The 19074-nt window shown below is 44.6% G+C and overlaps 1 protein-coding gene across 2 annotated transcripts in view; it reads left to right on the top strand.

The window, feature by feature from the left end:
• The window catches only part of cenpi (centromere protein I), a 35711-nt gene that overhangs the window by 11185 nt on the left and 5452 nt on the right, over positions 1-19074 (top strand). The window contains exons 17-20 of one of the 2 annotated variants that reach the window (XR_013812190.1): positions 231-279; positions 1138-1356; positions 1836-1877; positions 2066-3229. Coding sequence is in view for 1 of the 2 variants with exons in the window: in XM_079745470.1 (XP_079601596.1) it covers positions 231-279; positions 1138-1356; positions 1836-1877; positions 2066-2191 (436 nt within the window). In the remaining variant the exon portion in view is untranslated. Of the gene's footprint in view, positions 1-230; positions 280-1137; positions 1357-1835; positions 1878-2065; positions 3295-19074 lie in introns of those variants that run through there. The other variant, XM_079745470.1, reaches the window with a different exon arrangement.

Consider the following 19074-nt stretch of genomic DNA (forward strand, 5'->3'; position numbering starts at 1 on the left):
ATCTTTTTGTTGTTTGTTTCAACCAAAGCTAAACGTGAACACGGCCTGATGAACCAACATGCCCTTCCTTCTTTGTCTCTAATGACGCGTATAGCGGAGGCTTGTGACCTACAGCGTTAAATCAGGTTTAGTTCGCAGCAAACAATCATGTAAACAACACGCCAATATACACAGCAGCGCCGCTGAATTTTTATTCGAGATCCTTCTGTTTTCTGCTTTTTTTTTTCTAGGTACAAGATTAACTTGACCGCCGCCAAGAAGCAAGAAAAAATGACTGGGGTAATAATCTAACTTTTTTCAGTGGAGAATATTATATTTTTGATTTAATTGCTTCTCTTATTATTTTCTTACATGTTTTGTTTAAGGAATAGCAAATGCATTATTAAACAGCAAATCGTGATTACCTCTATGTTGTAAATGTATGAAAACATCTGTGCAAGACACAGAATATTTTGCACACTGGGGAATTTCAGTCCCAGACTGTGGATAAAAGATTTTCACCTTTTTCCCACTTAAAAATAAATTAGTATGCATATATCCAAAATGCATAACTTTAAAAAACTTGTCTCTTGGCTCAGCAACCGGCATGCAAATGTATGGGCAATGCTCATGGAAACAGAAGCTATTTCCCATAATATTAAGATTGGACAACTACCAGGACATAAAGTTAGCTTAATGTTCCAGTACAGCCTTCCCCTCTTGTTCCACTCCCCCTGTTAATTTAAACCTCCAATGGATATAGAGAAGACTTCTCTTGGTTGATAGAGCTGTCTTTTTTTTTTTTTAAATTCTGCAGACTTTTGAAAGTACACTCATGTTTGACAAAAAATGTATGGCTGCAATGAAAAAAAGTTCAAGATTTAAGTATCTCTTTAAGTCATAGCTAAAATCGATTTATGTCCAGTGTTTATTTTTTTAGATGTAAAATGGAGGGCAGTATTGATGTATGGGTACCGGGTTCGATCCTGCATATCTGCAACCCACCTGTCGCTCCCCTGAGCCAGGTGCCTGAGCCCTGCCTGCTCGATAACCATCTGAATTCACCGCGGGTTGCTTGGATAAAAGCGCCTGATTCATGACAAGCCATCTGAATAGAATATTGTAACATGTATCCATTCTGCCTGTGCGCTTTTACAGCAGGCATTTCACATCAGCCGCCAGACTTACCAGGAGTTCAACCACTACCATGTCTTCATGGTCAACTGCCTGTGGAACTCCAAGATTTTCCAGCCGGGAGACGACATTGAGCTGAGCGAGGAGGTGCTGCACCAAAGTGGAGTACCGCGGTACTGGGCCAGCTTCAGCCTCACCCACCACCCGGCCTTCCACTGCTACGCTATCGACTTCCACCACAAGGTGAGTGCTGTTTGGTGGCGATTATATGGCCTTCATTTCTTTTTTAATTTCTCTTTTTTGTTGTTGCATGTTTACGTTTGTTTTGCTTGTCTGCAAGTGAAAGGGTTTTGTTTATCCCTGGGCCGATATGGACCCAGACCAAAAAAAAGAGACTAAACAATACAAACTATAACAAAAGAAAAACATGGCCGATTTGGCTAAATGGGAATGCGGTTCCGCAGTAGCAGTCAGCAGCTTGGTTAATATGAGAGGCGGACTGGACAGGGAGACAGATGTGGTAATACTGCATCTTTCATAGGAGCTACATTAATACAGAAGTACATTTTATTATTCATCTGAGCCGTGCCAGATTGGGAGTTTTTTTTGCATGCTGTATAATCCACATCCCCGGTCGATCTGGGTCCAACGCCCAGCTGTGGCCTGCTGAGGTCTTTAACGGAGGTGGTCTAACCATGCATATTCATCACTCCCTTTGTCAGTGTTGGCCGGAGAGGCGGGACGTGGACCTGAAATCCATTCATGTACGTAGGACATCTCTCTCTCTTACTCTCCCACCCTCATTTCTGCCCCGTTGTTTAATAGACTTGAGGTTCTGAGATGTAAGCTCCATGTTGGGCATTCATATTTAATACTTTTTTCCCCCTTTTTGTCTAATGATCATTGATCCTTGATCCTTATCTTCCTTCTGTGTGTGTGTGTGTCTGTGCAGCATTTGCAGCCGTGGGGCTGGTATCTGGAGTATCTGTTCACGCAGGGCTTTGATGGCCTCCGAAAGTTCATTCAGAGCAGCGTCAGCACCGACACCACCAGCCCCACCAGCAGCCAAGGACCGTAGGACGTGAACCAGCGCTGTGGGACAAAAGAAAAGACTTGTACATAATATCTCATATCTGACGATGGAACCAATCCATTAATTGTTGTTGTTTTTATTTTTATTTTAATTTGTTTATCCTGTTTTTTATGGATACGTTTGCGAATCTTTTATTTCATCTGCCCTTCTTTCGTAACACTTATTCGTGGTTAAACCAGCCAATAAACCAGCTTACCGCTGTTACTGATTTACTTTTCAAAATCAGGCTGTTGTGTTTCGTGACATTGAAGACTGCAGTGCTTCAAATGGACGTAAACACACACACACACAAGAAAACATATGAGTAGGGTCACATTTGTGACATTGTGAATATAGTTCCTGTTTAGCACTCAGTTTCACTTAGGAACCCATTATAGGCCAAATGGTCACTATCCAGCGCAGTCAGTTGTTCAACCATCTGGAACATGACATTTTCCCTTTCAATTGAGGGACCCATCTGGATACTGAGTAGCACCCTGGCACAGCTACCTGCTCACATGTAGCATGCAAGGAAATCCATGGTATGGGAGTTGTATGCATCATATTTTCTCCAGCATGTGTTTAAATATCGTGACTGAAAGGAGAGTCCAGGGAAAGCTTGCACAAAATGTTAATTGTGTATGGTTTTAAGTGATGCTGAATTTGCCATAATATCTGCATAATTGTTGTGTCATGCAATTTTGTGTAATTATGTACAATGATCATCCATACATCATATTTCAGTACCTTCAACCAAAAAGGTGTTAATGATAAATGTAAAGACGGGCGTAACTGAAGCTAAACTTTGCACTGTGATGCTCATTTAAATGGGGCCACCTTAAGCATTCTACTGATGTCAACGTCAGCGAGAGAGCGACCCGCTGCTCCGCTCCGTGCTTCAGTTTGCCGCCCCGGCCGGTCTGCTCACTTTGCTTCCGTCGCCTTACTTGCAAGTAGCTCTTTATTGGACTCTGGAAGATACACGTTTACTGGAACTGTCTGAGGCGACCACTAGAAATCTACTAGCCTAGCCAGTAAGACAAGGTAAGAAAACCCAGCAAGTCGTGTAGTCCTATTTTTTTGTGAAGTCCAGAACAAATAATGTTGCAGTCGAATCGAATAAAAAACGTATTTGTATTGTGATTCGAGGAATTGTGTGTTCAGGCGTCGTGGTAATTTTTTGTTGCAAAGTGGTTGTTGCTATGCACAGGGAAATAAGATGGCTCTAATCAAGGATGTCCGTCACTTGCGCACAACGCTGATGGAGGTGGCAGCTTGGGGTTTACAGCAGCCCGCCAGTGTGATGGCTGATGCCTCCAAAGTCATCGTAATAACTAGTTCCCGACAGCGTGCGGCTGTGGTGTAAAGCCGTGCATAAGTGAAAACCGTGTGTAACGAAGATGGAAGAAACACGAACTTAACCTGAAATTAAATGCCGTTCCTGCCTCCCCCCCCTGCACTCAAGTTTTTTTTTTTTTTCTGAAATTCAGTTGCATTGTATATGTTCATGTTTTGAGTGTTCGTATTACGTTCATTTACTTCAATTGAATTTGCCTGCGCCCGCCGATTACTTGCTTTTCACACGTTTACTGTGCGCAGTGGTCGCACCATTCTTTAGATCGGAGGAATTTGCTAAGTTTATCTAGCGGTTTTCCCTGCAGCTTAGGGGACGTTTCTGGGCGTTTGCTTTACCTGCTTTGGTACAGCTGAGGTTGAAGGGATGAGGGACTGGATCAGGCACGTGTACGACGTGGTTCTGCAGGGTTGCGGCTTGTCGCTGCTGGGGAACTCTCGGTGGTCTACGACCACTACGAGAACCTTGGCTTGCGTCTAGGAGGGGACCCGCACGCACCGCATTTCATGAGATGCAGATCTATTGTTCAATGGTCTGGTTCCAAGTATTGCTGTTCAATGGTTCAAAGTATTGCTGTCTAGACTAGACACGAGTTTAAATAAATTAATATGACTCAGGTTTCCCATCAAGAATTTACTGAAGAATGACGATTTTTTTTTTTTTGGCGGGGGGGGGTGGGGGGGGGGGGGGGGTCTTGTTAAGGAGCAGAATTAATGTCAAGGTCTATGTTAAAGTCCTCCTGGACCTCTGTTACCCAAGTAGTAGCCTAATTAATGTCTCTCTGGCAAAGAGAGAGACGTCAGGACGTTCCTGTTAAAGACATTTCCTCCACCAATGAAAATGGATCTGGAACATATGCCACATAAGGCCTATGGATACTTTTATTGTTATTATGATTAATTCCTAGAGCAATATAATTTGACCATGACCAAGAACGAGACTCAATCCGTTATTCTGTGCTGTTCGATTTCCATTTTTTTGTGCTTTGTCTGCAGGCAGTTTTACCACTGCCTCTAAGTACGCCACTAGTTTATCAATACAATCTGGGTTCCTCAAATCACATGATCAAAACATCCCTGTGACTTAATTACTGCTGCCAAAGTCATGACCCTATTGATCACTTGGCTCCTCTAGAATGGACCGTATCAGGTCCTTGGCCATTGCTTAGTCATAATGAGTTAATGATATGTGTGCATGAAAGTAATGAGCAAAGCCTTGCATTCAATTGAAGTCAGACAAATGGAATTGTGCTGCAGAAGCAGTCTATACGTCTGTTATTTCAATATATTGAACTATAAATTGCATTCCACTTTTCTTGCCCAAAGGGGCATTGAGGAAGCCATCCATCCAGTGTCATCAATCTCCCTGTGTCCACCAGTAACAAGACATGTTAGACCCTGCCAGAACCAGAACTAGAACACAGAAAAAATAGGACCAACAGAGTCTGCATGCTGGCAAAACACGCGCACACGCCCCTTCTCTGAGGCCCAGCTGGACGGATTGTGTTGCACCTTGGAGCGCCATCGTCAGCAGAACGCGCAGGCCGTGTGTTCGGTCAAGCGGACGGTAACACCACCATCACCACCACCACCCAGAACCCTCCCCCACCCCCTGCTCCACTCCACACCCATCGCCCTCACCCCAGTGGGGGGGCGACGGCCAAATGGACGGATATTGGAAGCTTGGGATTTCAGAATCCATTTGCCAACTCCATAAATCCCCGGCACATCCACACTGCCTCCCCTCCCCTCCTCCCACCTTCAAGTGTGTGACAGTGATACTCCCCCCCCCCCCCCCCCCCCCCCCCACACACACACACACACACACACACACACACAAACACCTTCCACACTCACTTACCCGGCAGGGGGGAGGGCGGGAGGTGTCATTTCTAGAACATGCGACCAGTGGTGACCAATGCTTTCCTATTAGCATTTAAACGCATCGCTGTCGGCCGCTCATCAACAGGAAATGACACCTTTTTTACGCTGGTTATTAACTGTCCTGTCACCCCAACCCCCACGCCCCCTCCCCTATCCTGCCTCACTCTGCTACGGTTGAACAGCTTTGAGGTCCTGTTCACCGTGGCCACTGTGCCTTTAAACGGCAAATCCTCTGTAGAAAGGGTTCCGGTGGTGGTGGTGGTCAGGTGGTGAAGGGAGTGGTTCTGAAAGCGTAGATGTGTTTGATTTCTTCTCCTCCATTTGCAATGTGTAACGATGTGGGTGAGGGAGAGGGTGGCTAGAGAGTCATAGAGAGGTTGGTCTGCACAACAGGACACCAGAACAACTTCAAGAACACCATGTACGCAACACACACACACACACACACACACACACACACACACATTTTCTCGCATAAGAGTGTGTGGGTTCTGGTGTGCTGGTCGTTTTCCTCTTAGTGTGATTTGGTGCATGTGGTTGCCTTTCTGTGACATGGCTTTTCTGCCAGTACTTTCCAGTGTTTGGGGGTAAGAGGGTGCAATGAAGGGAAGGACGGTGTGATGAAGGAAAATTCATTTTCCCCCAGAAGTGGCTATGCTGTCTGACCTAATTGTCCAAATGTTGTGAAGTACAGATGGTTCTTTGTTTTTTATTTTTTTATCTGGCTTTTGGGGACGGATGTATATTTTCATGCTTGGACAGATTTGCTTTATCTCTGCTCTAGCAAATAGGCCAATATGAGCCGTCTTACAGCCGGGTCCCACACATGGAACACACAAATAGAGGCATCTTGTCTTCTATCACTATGTTGGTCTCATGTTCCTGCCATTAGAAACCTGTTGCCCTGCACAGGTTCTGCTGCTTTTATTTCCAACAGGGAATGGGATGCATAATTGCATCCTCGGCAATCAGCCGCTTTAAGCTTTGTTCTTTAATCACACAGTTTAGCCCGTATTCGTGGAGGTCCTGATCACTGCCAGCATGCTTGATGTGCAGCTATTCAGGTCGAAGCTCTCAGCCTGCAAGAGGCACTGTGGTCAATAGCATTACATCAGCCGGGCACTACAGTGGCTCTCCCTCTAATTTGACTTAATGGCTTTGATACTGTGTGCTGCAAACTTTTAATGGATGCTGCTGCTGAGTGCTGCTATGCCAGAGATCAATTTAAATCAGTAATGTCGGCCCGACCCGGATGAATGTCTAAAAAAGTTCCCGCTTCCATGTTTATTCAGGGGGAATGAATAGTTTGCTCTTCTTCTGTTTGTGTCTGTTCTCGGTGTGAGGGGGCCTGAGAGTCGGGCGCATGATCGGACTTCTTCTGCTCTGGCTGTGCTGTTGTGTCTGTGTTGGGGCTCAGAAGCTGGCCCGATGCCTCTTAATATGCATAGTGCATTCAGCGGACCTGGTAAAGAGGATGTGGACTCAGCAGAGGAACAGTGGGTGTAGAACTTAATATACATCACACAGCTTGTTTTGATTTAGGAAATTGCCTTTGGTCCTTTTTTCGGGTTTCTTTAATGTTTCAGATAAATAAAATGAATCGTTCTTATTAGCTAATCGAAAAACCTCCTGTCCAGAGGCAAGGTGTTTTTTTTATAACACACACACCCAACCCACTATCCGATATCAGAGAGCAAGAAATCTGCTAAAACCGTACTTTGGCATGCTTCCAAGCATCGTCGTCCTCCAATGAGACAGAGAACAGTGCTCTCCTCTTTCCTCTTTCTTCCTGGCAGATGATATATAGTCTCTTGATGCATGGCCGTGACTGTCAAATCAGTAGAAATGCATTTTAAACCTGCACCGTGTCAAGCCGTCACGTTTGTGCCGCCGTCCCAGTATTGTAGCGCTGAGGGATGTAGGAGCACTGTATGTGTTCACTGTAATCTATTGCAACGATGCTTTGCAGACGTAGCGAGCGGCCCCGCCGTCAGAAAACCAGAGGGACCTGGCTTTGCGCAGTCGGAATCTGTCAATCTTTTTAAGACTTTACATGAGCCACGGCTGCTTGAGCTGTCTCACAGAAGCCCAGGAAACTGGCTTCTTTTGTCAGACGAACCAACAGAGAGGCTAATGACAGATTAATGTTAGACAGCATCTATAGAAGAGTTTGCTAACCCTTTTCCCTGGAGAGGGCGCCTTCTATTTGACTCAGGATGGATTAACTAAGCCTCATCGCGATGCTCAGCGTTATTGACTCGAGTGAGGTAGATATTCCGATTTCAATACGACATCCCTCTCCTGTTAACTAGAATGAGACAGGTTTTGTTGGGAATTAACTACAAAAGAGAAAGAGGCACCCGAAAGCACTGGCGTCCCAGCTTGTCCAAAATAACTGGGATGGATCAGTGTGCATGTCGTGTGTGTAATGCAAGTGCACGTCAGTCGGCTCTCTATACAGCTTTAAATGGGACGATGAGGTCGTTTTTCAAAGCTGGGTATTTCCCCATTCGAGGGCCCTAATGGTAGTTTCCCAGGCTTTATGATTTATCAAACGTTAAAGGTCAATCTGGCTGGATGCAATTATATCCTGCTTGCTAAAATCCTTTTATTTGGTCCAGCACTCGAGTGTCAGTGCTCCATTAAAGGCATATGTCAGTATGTGAGTTGTGTCCTGAAGCATTCATTTATTCAATGAAGTGACATTCACCACCAGAGCTGGGCCTGCCCCTGATGCCTAAATGCATTCTGAAGTTCAGGAGCTAGTAAGCATGTGCCAAGAATAGAGAGCACAGGCACACGCACACGCGGCATGCACACACACACACACACACACACACACACACACACACACACACACACACACACACACACACGTGCGCGCACACACACATGCGCGCACGCACACAGACACACACACATGCGCACACACATGCGCACACACACACACACACACACGCACATACAAATACACATAGGCGCACAGGTGCACACACACAAATGCACGCATACATACACACACACACACACACACACACACACACACACACACACACACACACACACACATCATACACAATGTGTGAGTTTGGGGTAGATGTTGGATAGTGGCTGAGGTGTTTGACTCCAGGCAAAAGGGTTACCCGGTTCCTTAATATCAACAGCTTAACCTTCGTCTTAACCTCCACCTAAGAGTTGTTTGAATGGAAAGATCATTGCCAAGAGATCACTGGATCTGGATGACACCCCAGTTCTCTAAGTGCATCTCAACAGTCATTCCCTCTTTTCTCAATCTACCAAACCCTGTTCCCATCAGTATAGCTGTAGACCGTTTTGCCTATTTGACAAACATCAAGGGTCATCAACATATCAAATATGGCCAGGTTATGCTTCCTAATAATAGTGTGTAAATATATATATATATATATATATAATATATTTGTGTTTGGGCTTTTATTTTAAAATACTTTTTTGGTTAAAAAAGGTGTAGTAGTGTTGTAGTAGTTCACCCAATCTGTCTTGTTATCTGGCAGTTTTTAGGTTAATTACTGTGGCTTAAAAGAGTTCAACCTTCTCTCTTCCTATGCAGACCACAGACACTAGTTTATGTTATACCACGAAAAGAAGTCTACCCCCTTCCAACAGACTCTGAGTTTCTTTGAAATTGACATCTCAGTCCTCGATTTTATTTGTCTATACCATGTAATACTGCAAAAGACAAAGGCAAACACAGGCAAGTTTGAGACTAAAGATAAGGTTTTGTGCCACCCAATGTCTTTACTTTTAAACTTTCAATGGCAAAAGGTGACAAAGCAGATTGTTTTATCTCTATACTCTAGCCTGGCCGGTATAGCATATAACAACAAGAGAAAAACAAACCAAAAAGCTGAAAATCTCTAGAGATGACTGAGCCGATTGCTCTCAATCACACATCGCCATCATGTGGGATTACCGAGTGAATCCATAGTCTCATCCACGCCCAATACAGCCAACAGTTGTACTTTGCTCTTCCTCACACACTTACAGAGGCAATGGGGCCCTGTGATCTGGACCGAAGCCCGATGATTCACAAGGCTACAGAGCAGCGCCAGGCCATTGACTGCCTCTCACATTCCCTTCAATTGGTGGTGTTGACCTTTGAGTATGTCGCCACTTAGAATCTCTACTTTAACTAAAATAATCACCCAGTTGATTGAACCGCCCTTCTCAAATGTCCCACCTAAAAGGATCTCAGCCTTTTCAATTTCTTTCTCTGTTGCTGCAAAGGCCTCTTCCATGATCCCCCTCCCCAATTATTAGAGTTTGATGTCCAGCTAGTGGCAGAACAAGATGTAGAGTTTGTCTGGTAAGTGTTCTGGTTTTATTATGTTTAACACATACATCCCTCCTCAGTGGTAACAGGCAGAGCTGTGAGTATCACAGTAAAACCAATGGGTGCGAAGACTGTAAACAGCCCAATGCTCTGCTATGACAATGAGCCCTGCATGTTCCCATTCTTGGCAGTGTGAAACCATTTCTTTCCCACACAATGAGATGGGCAAGTGCTTCATGGCGTTTAGCTGCGGTATGACTGAGTGAGATTTGAACTATCTGGCTTGGTGGATCTCCGTGCATTGCAAATGAGGCAGTGGGAGGGAGAAGAATGTACGCTGCAACACTTGGCGCTTCCCACTCAGTGGGATTTTCATGAAAGTATCGTCTTATTTATTTCTCCTCGTTTAGGGATATTTTCAGTCGGCTGAACACAAATTAAGATTCACAGTATACACACCACCGAATACTGTATACGCCACCACTCGGTTCTATACAGATATGAAGCAACTTCTATATATGGAAAGGAAGTTGTGTGGATTTTTGCTAGAGACCCAGGCATGCAAACCAATGAGGACATACTTCTGCCACGTATTTCAAGTGTGACCCCCGCCCTGTCTCGTGGCTTGGGATCGTGATCGCTGTCACACAGATTAGAGGATTCAATGCATGACTCGGGTTTGGGTTGGAAATACTTATATGAATGTCTTGTAAACACTTCAGCCCTTATTTTCCCACCTGAGGTTATGCTGGGGGGGGCAGTAACACAATCCCATCATCTTGATCTTTTGGGGTTAAGTTTTTAACTTCAAAGACTACAAACTTCAAATACCTCAGTTCACTTGATGTAAATAATCGAGTGATAGTTTGTTGTGATGTGAGTGGTTGCTTTAAATATGAAGGAATACAAAATGAAGATGCACGCAGGCATTATCTACCGGAAGGCCCTGGAACAGGGAAAATCTGATGCAGAGAAGGTCTCGACAGGATAGATCTTTGATATTGGCACTGCGAGATAGCAAATGTGAACTTCCAATTAGAGAGGTAGAGAGAGAGAGAGGTAGAGAGAGAGAGAGGTAGAAAGAGAGAGAGGGTGAGAGAGAGGGAGAGAGAGGTAGAGAGAGAGCTAGAGAGAAACACAGTTGTCTTGAATTATCCTTGTTGATACAAAGTGAATAAAATAGAAGAGGAGGGTAGAAATTACGCGTGCACATTATTTGATTATTTCAAAACAGACTTACGGGTGGACGTTCTTGTCACAGTGGAAACGTCTAGGGACAGACGAAAGGCACCCTTGTTGTCATGGTTTCAGATGGATATGGACACTGTTGCTTCTGTAATTTTCCTTGCCTGCAATCATGAAAAAAATACATTTGTAGAAACGTGTTCTTTGTACAAAACTTTCATCTTTGCTTTGGACTGTAAGTGCCCCCTCTTTGCAGGAGTAAAAACCGATTATTTTTTTGGTTCAAGGCACAGTGATGCCTTCTACTGTGTTAAAGTGGCAGTGTTGTTATACAGTGGAGACGGCCAGTAGCCAAACACTCACAACACACTGCTGGCAAAGCGAGATGGCAGAGCCCTTGGTGTTCTTCAGGATGGCAGCATTCAATGAGGTTCGGGAATGATGATGAAGAAGATCAAGATGTCAGAATGGGCCTTGGCACTAAAGCCCTCCACGATGAATCCTTTTGTGCAGTCCATACTCAACAGCCCATCATTGATAAGCCTTTTTCACAGTAAGTCTCAGCGTGTGTTAAAAGTGTGTTGCACTGAACAGGAACCATTTGATTATTAAACACCGAATTGCAAGGGACTGAGCCTCACATGCTGGGCTCCTCTGCCGGTTTGACTTGGCTTTAGCGGTCATTTTGCAGTTTTCTCTTTGTGTGATCAAAGAGGAGAAGGAAGTCCAGAAGGGGGTGCCGGTGCCCTCATCAAAGTTGTTGTCAGCTCTTTCTGGTGAGAAGGAGGTGCACATGAATAAGAAATTGGTGCTGAGTGAGTGCTCCCCATGCGGCCCCTTCCCTTGATTTCTCCTTCTCATCTCCGCCCTCCTCCTCCTTCTCCTCCTCCTCCTCCTCCTCCTCCTCCTCCTCCTCCTCCTCCAGTATTTTTGTGGCCTGACCCCGCTAGCCTGCGAGTAATGAGAGCTTTAGAAGGAGGCTGGATAATTAGACCTGACATCACACCATAACACGCTCCTCTCCACATGTCCTCAAGCCAATCGGGAAGACACTCCCGCAGACACACAAACACACACACACACAAAGTCACACTCCAACATTCGCTCATGCACACAGTGGCGCTGGCAAAACAGCGACAAACGCACTCACACATGGCTGCGTATCAGCAAAACACACATGTTGACGCAAATAAACGGACACACACCAACACCTCCTCCCGGTCGGGGGCCCCCAGGCCGTTGGGGCCCCATGTTGCACGGATTACTTTTTTATTTTTTTTACATCTCAAGTCTTATGCCTTCAGACATCTTCCTCTACCCTTATCTTCTATTCCTATCATAACCCAGCGTTCTTATAGAGTCCTTCCACTCCATATTCAGTGCAACACCAGGGGGTTTAAGGGGTGTGTTTGTGTGTGTGTGTGTGTGTGTGTGGTCCTTCTCGCTAGGTGGTGCCTTTCATTTCCCAGGTCAGGGCAGAGGGAGTGAAATTGAAAAGGAAGAGTAGTGGAAGGATACTGAATTATTGCAGTGTGGTTCGGAGCGTGAATAAGACCATGGGAAATGCGGTGACACAAAAGTCAGAAAGTCTAACCAGGTTCATTGCTCTGGAATATTCTCTCTCTCTCTCTCTCTCTCTCTCTCTCTCTCTCTCTCTCTCTCTCTCTCTCTCTGCCTCTCTCTCTCTCTCTGCCTCTCCCTCTGCCCTTAGAAGTGGCGGGTCAGTGATGGGAGAGTTTTGGCTGCAGGCGTAGCTTCACGTTATGCTCTTGAATGCTACCTATTCCTTTTCAGAGGCCTGCTAGTTTCTGAGATGATGCTCTGAAACCGCTGGAACGATGATGACTTCAGGTCTTCTATGTGTGGTTTCAAGCGCGCTCTGCGTTAACACAATCCAGTGAGACAGTCACAAGTCTGTATGTTTTTTTTTCTTCAAAAAACCTGTTCGTGGTTTCCGCAGGCAGATGTTATTCCACATGGCTTGTCTTCCATGTTTTGTTTTGCAATCGCTGCTGCCTCTTTCTTTCATTCCCTATTAGGCTTTCGATGTGCCTGATTCATTTGTTCAGTTCTGTAATAGTTGCACTGCCATTATAATTTGTAGGAACTGCTATGATAGAAACAATGCAATCGACAATACCTTTACATTTATCCAATACCATCTTGTGTCCAGACACAAGCGTGGACACAAGCAGCAGAGCGTAAGGTTGTCCATTGTCCAAAGAAATGCAACAATAGATTCAAGTGGGCCTGAAAATATATCACTACGCATATTATTTTTTATATATATATATAATAAAGGCCATATCCAAATAATATTATTTGTATATGGATTTGCCAGGCAATCTATTTTCTTTTTTTATTGCTTGGAATTGTTGAGCCGTGAGTCAACATTTGAGTTCTTTCGTTTATGTCAATGTGGTGCCATCGTGTTGACCAGGCCTCTGCCCAGCGTGGCGGAGACAGGATTTGACTTACATAGTTTGGGGTTTTCTTCTCTGAATACTGGCCTGTGGTTGTTTAGCAGAGAATGAGTTGTTTGTTTTGCGAGTGTGCAGGATGTATACCGCACGCAAATACTCAGCGGCACCTATTCTGAACCAGGCATTAAGAGACGTCTGTTTTATTTGCTTAAGCCTTTTTTTTGGGGGGGGAGAAAATAATTAAACCTTTCACCCAGGCTATTTGTGTTAAGATAGGGAACGGTTGTCAAAGTGAGTAAAGAATTAGTAAAACAATTAAAGAGCATGTTTCCAAAATAAATGGAGTCATTTTAAATGGCACGGATGCCAGGGTTTCCCCAAGAAACGTCAGTCCCTGCGGCGAGGGTCTTAGGGTTAGGGTTAGGGCACTTTTATTCACTGAATGCAATCGCGGATTTGATGATCTTGGTTGAAATAACATCTTGCATCGAAATTGGAAAAAGGTATCAGTGTAAGTAAGTCTCTCGCGAGAGAAATTTTCTTTGGGAACACAAAGAGCATCGGCGACACATAGATAAAGATTATACATAGACATACATAAAACATAAAACACATGGCATTACCCAAACACATGGCATCACCCCAACTCTGAAACCCATTATAAGAAACATAGTCTAGGCACTACCCAAGCGCGCACACACACACACACACACACACACACACACACACACACACACACACACACACACACACACACACACACACACACACACACACACACCCAACCCCCCCCTCACACACAGTTCCTCCAATAAGCAGTATAAAAAATGTATCCATAAGGATGATTGCACTGCCCACTAGTTATTGCACTATTGCCCCAGTGGTTAATGCTTAGGCCCAGTGTCTACCAAATTAACTTGCCTAGTAATTCCCTAAACATTGTTCTCAGAACGCCCATAACTACCTGGATTTCTTAATAAACCGATTGCCCATTCAGAATCATGTGTGTTTCTTTTGTTGATTTATATTACAAAAGTAAATGGGGAATACGGCTTAAAAGTCAATGGTATCGATTAACATTTGGAAAACCGGTTGCCGTTGCAAATTGGGTTGTAATGTTGGCTTGTGTTGAATTGGGCTAGTACCCACCAGTACAGAGTTAACCATTGTGTCGAGGGTGTGTAGATATACTCATATTCTCACCTCACTGTTTTTTTAATAAATCTTGAATTTGGTGGAACCTGAAAAGGCATGCTACTGAGGGTATTTCTCTGTGTAGCACCGCTTATTCATCCAGCCCCAGATGTTTGAATACTTTTTCACATGGCAGTGTTTTTCTTTAACACACATAACCATGGCGATGACGACCTACCGCAAGTTAAACAACTAATCGAAACATTTAGCCAATTTTTAGCATAAGTGCTTTTTTGGTAAAAGCACTAAAGCACACAATCTTTTCTTTCATTGTGTTTTTCTACAGCTTGTTTACAGCTCCCCTTTCCAAGTGCTATGTGGATGCACTTACCTGAGCGAAGCTCAAGGTGTTTTTGATCGGAGGAATTGGCACTGCCAGCGAGGTGTGGAGAGAGATTGAATCAAACATGGGAAGGCCAGGCAGGAGCCGTGCTTCTCAGACAGCTTACCCTATTGTCTGTAGATACTCATGTCCCCGCTTTTGTTGTGCTCATCACGCCTCACTGCCTTCCATTAGAGATGCTTTATACATGAATCAACAACTTTGTTAACTGTATAACTGTGTTTGCGTTAGTGCCTGTTGGACAACGTGTGCTTGGACACAGATTTCCGAGTAAGTAGAGTCATCTCTATTGCAATATTGGCTGTTTCGTTCTTCGCTTTTAAAGGGAATATTTATGTGCAGTGTGTTATATTGAGCCCCTCCTGGTTAGCAGGCGGGAGACTTTCAGAATTCAAAACACTCAATAAATGGGTCTGGCTGTGCAACGCTGTGTGTGACGCAAACTAGTCTAGCTCGGCTGGCTGGGTGGCATTATGGGATGGGTTTAGCGAGTGTCGTTACTAAGATTCATGGAGAGGTACGGGCTGACCAGCATTTTAGAGTTGTAAGATATATCAGCTGTAGGATGGGATTTTACTGATAATGTATTGAAATCCTTAGTCAGCATCGACTATAGATATGTTTATGGTTATTTTCAGCTAAGAGCTCTTTGAAATATTACACCTGGCGACTTTATAATGTGTGCGGGACTTCATTTTTTCGAATGGGATTCAATATTGCTTCAATTCAACGGCGAAATTCAAAGGGAACCTAATGTTGTAATGACATCTTATTTTGGGAGGGATTCAATGTGGGTTATTTCATTAGCGGGCTGGGATTGTGTTACCCTCGGTTACCATGGCCCGCCTCGGGGGGACGGCTCCGTCGAACATGAAAGCCACTGGTTCTCCCGCTGCCTTCGTTCCTCATCCTGGAAGTGGCCCTGATAGTGCAATGAAATTAATTGTCTCTATTAAGTGTTTGGAGGGGGGGGGGGGGTATCTAATAAGGGCTTCCCCCCCCCCTCGTCCAACCGCCATCTTGTTTTACATCCCCTGTTAATCTTCCTCTGTCTCTTTCTCACACCTTTAGTATATTTTGTGTGTGTGAGTGTTTTTTTTTTTTTTAGTTTTCCATTGATGTGTTTAAACTGTGACCAGAGGAAGGTTAAACCCCTCCTTTACCTCACAGATATGTTCCCTCTGTGTTCTGTGAGTAGCCATCATCGCTCGACCTTCTTTTCTCTAAAGATGAATTTGTCCATGACATTAAGGGATTACATTTCAGTAAGTACAGAGACCGGCAACTCACTGAAGGAAGGAACCCTCCAGTGAGTTGCCAGGCAAGACGGTTAACTGTTAGGTGGGTGTGTGCTCCACACACCCATCTGCACACCGGGGTGTGAGCATTGTGTGCTCTGTTGTGATGTTGGAGTGACTTTTGAAAAGGCACTTTGATGTCAAGGTACCTGAGTGCTGAGCAGAGCAGAACGTTCACAAACTGGTTTGCGAAAGGATTTGAAACCAATTTTTAATCCCAATTTACACAATATTCTTTAGTTACAGTGATCCAATTGTGGCATTGTGTCCTATGTTGAAGATCATATGAAGACATAGAGATTTGAGCTTCACTACCTTTTCGCCCGCTTCATGGGTGCATCTGATCGGATGCTGTAGTTGTGAGTCAAACTCGGGACGTCCTGCCATCGATGGGAATTATGGGGGTAACATTTTTGCGACGTCGGAAAGTTCTCGTGAACGACACCTCATGACGCTCTTATGATTCTACTTCCGTTCGGCAACTGGGGCCAGATTTTGGTAACAGTTGCCCAGTTGGTGACGTATGGTTTACTAGTGACGTGCATGAACATGGGGGAACATGAACGATTTACTCAATATAAAAGAATCAACCATCATATCACATACTTTACTATTGATTGACGTTGTAACCGTCTGTTGGCATCGAATTTGCTCAGTTTTAAACGTTGTGTACTGGTAAACCAGCTCTAGATAAGGGCAAGTATAGCCTTCCATACAGTGGCAATACAATGTGCTTCTCATAAATTAAAGCAAAAGGATAGTAGGTGATACATCATACAAGGTAATAAAGGCGTTCGAACTTGAAACTGATCCTTCTAAGTTCTGTTTAGTTGTGACTGCTGTGAAGAACTTTTATTCCGAACGCACTGCACATGAATGGTCGCTGTCGGGAACACACGAAAGCGTGAGTGTCACTCGTTATGACCGGGACCATGAACGCGCCTTAAGCTCCCACCTCATTTAGCTTACATTTCAACTCTGGAATGAGACATTAAGGTGTCCTTCATGCGTTCTATTGAAATAACTTAATGCTCTTGGGTATAGATTAATAAAAAAATCATATATCTCTTTGTCACCTTTGTGTAATTACTTTTCTGAATGTTTCAAACGCTTGTGTCTGTCGTCGAGTTCACTTCGTTCCTTTAAATCTTGTTCCAATACGAGATGTGACAAATTAATTTGAGTTGGTAAAACTGCCATTATGTGTTCCAATACAGCAATTCCACGCGATAAACGGTTTCGTTGAGCAAGTTCCCTGACATATTTTACTCTTCTTGCCGTTAATGCATTTTTCACCCACTTTTTTTTCACTCCCTTCCTTCAATTGACTTTGATCGATTAAAATGGCACATCCCCCACAACTCTATTGGCCTACATCCTCCGCTGTAGCGCCTAGTCCTTAAGGGGCAGATGACGTTGTTGGTCGGACAAACACAAGCCCCGGGTGCTGCAGTCCATCACCGCTTCACTCAGCTGTACTTTGATTTCAAATGACTCAAAATGCCTGCCTGCTAGTTCCTGTTGATACTCTGAATACAAAGCCAATTCATGAGTGAGGACGTCAGTGTCTAGTTCATCTCCATATTATGTTTTTTCATCCAAAAATGGATCATTCCAGTCACTGGTTGCAAAAATCTCAAACAGCTACACCCCTCAAAACAGAACCAGTGTGTCGTCAAGTACGCTGAATTCATTATTTCATATTAAAAAAGTAGGAAGAAAGAAGAAAACAAAAAGAGATGGGTCCTCCGCCTGAATGTCAGTAAAATAAGGACCCCAAGGGCCCTAATGGCCCTGAGTGGTGCCTGAATGTCAGCGTGGTCGGTGGCGGGGGTCAGAGCCGGCCTGCAGGGTAATGGGACCAAAACACTGCTCTCTGAACCCGAAACACCGGGGAGGGGTAGAGGAAGGAGCCGGCACTACGGAGCTCCAGCGAGGTGGGCTGAGGTCGTGAGCAGTCTGGGGCCGTGTGAGGCAGTGGGAGGGGGAGGAGCGGCACTAGGGAGGGGTTATGAGGGAGGCACTGCGGCTCAGTTCGAGAGAGTGGAAACATAGACGGCACGCAGGGAAATGCACCTTGCGGGAAGTAAGAGAGAGAGTTGTTTCTGGAATTGTGTAGTTACAGTTAGGGCGGGGTGTGGACTCCAAACTGAAAGGTACTTGGTTTGATCCCAATTGTTCAGGGCCTACCTGTAGGCCTTCCTTGAGCAAGATGCATTACCCTCTACCTGTTCCTTAATTACATAATGTGTCTAAATAACCTGTGTTTGGCCCTGTGGGTAAAAGCGCTAAATTACAAAAGGAATAGTAAATAGTCATAATTCAGTTGTCGGCCTGCTTTGTAGATAGGGAGGTGAAGCCCACCATTACTTTCCCTACACGGCCACAGATTTATTAGGTGTTTCCTAATTGCAATGCTGAGCACAGCGATTTGGTTTTACCCTTAAGCGATGTGAAATGAGAAATTCAAGTCAGAAGTAAGTCTTCAGTGAGTCCCACCCTTGACGTTGTATCTCTCCTTGTTCCCTTTCTCTCTCGGCCAGACGTAACATTTCAGTGTTTTAGGGAATAAATAATCCATGCCTGGTAAAGGAAAAGGACAACAACAAGGGATCTTTTTTTTCCGCTTATGCGCCGAACAGCTTGCATGCTTTTTAACAAGCATCGGTCTGAAGATGGAGGGATGGGGGAGGAATTGTTGAAATGCTCGCTCGGTTCAAAGAGCATTGTCTAATGACCCCGAGGAAGGCTCGCAGACGAGGGTCTGAAGCGACACCGAGGGCTGCAGGGCTCTGCTGGTGTGTGTGTGGTTGGATGATGGCACTGGGTGAAATGAGTTGAGAGATGTAAAACCCTTACCAAGCAAGAAGCCACCCTCCCCGACTGAGATCAGAGGA

The sequence above is a fragment of the Pollachius pollachius genome (genome assembly GCF_949987615.1).
Source record: "Pollachius pollachius genome assembly, chromosome: 10".
In the NCBI taxonomy this organism is placed as follows: domain Eukaryota; kingdom Metazoa; phylum Chordata; class Actinopteri; order Gadiformes; family Gadidae; genus Pollachius; species Pollachius pollachius.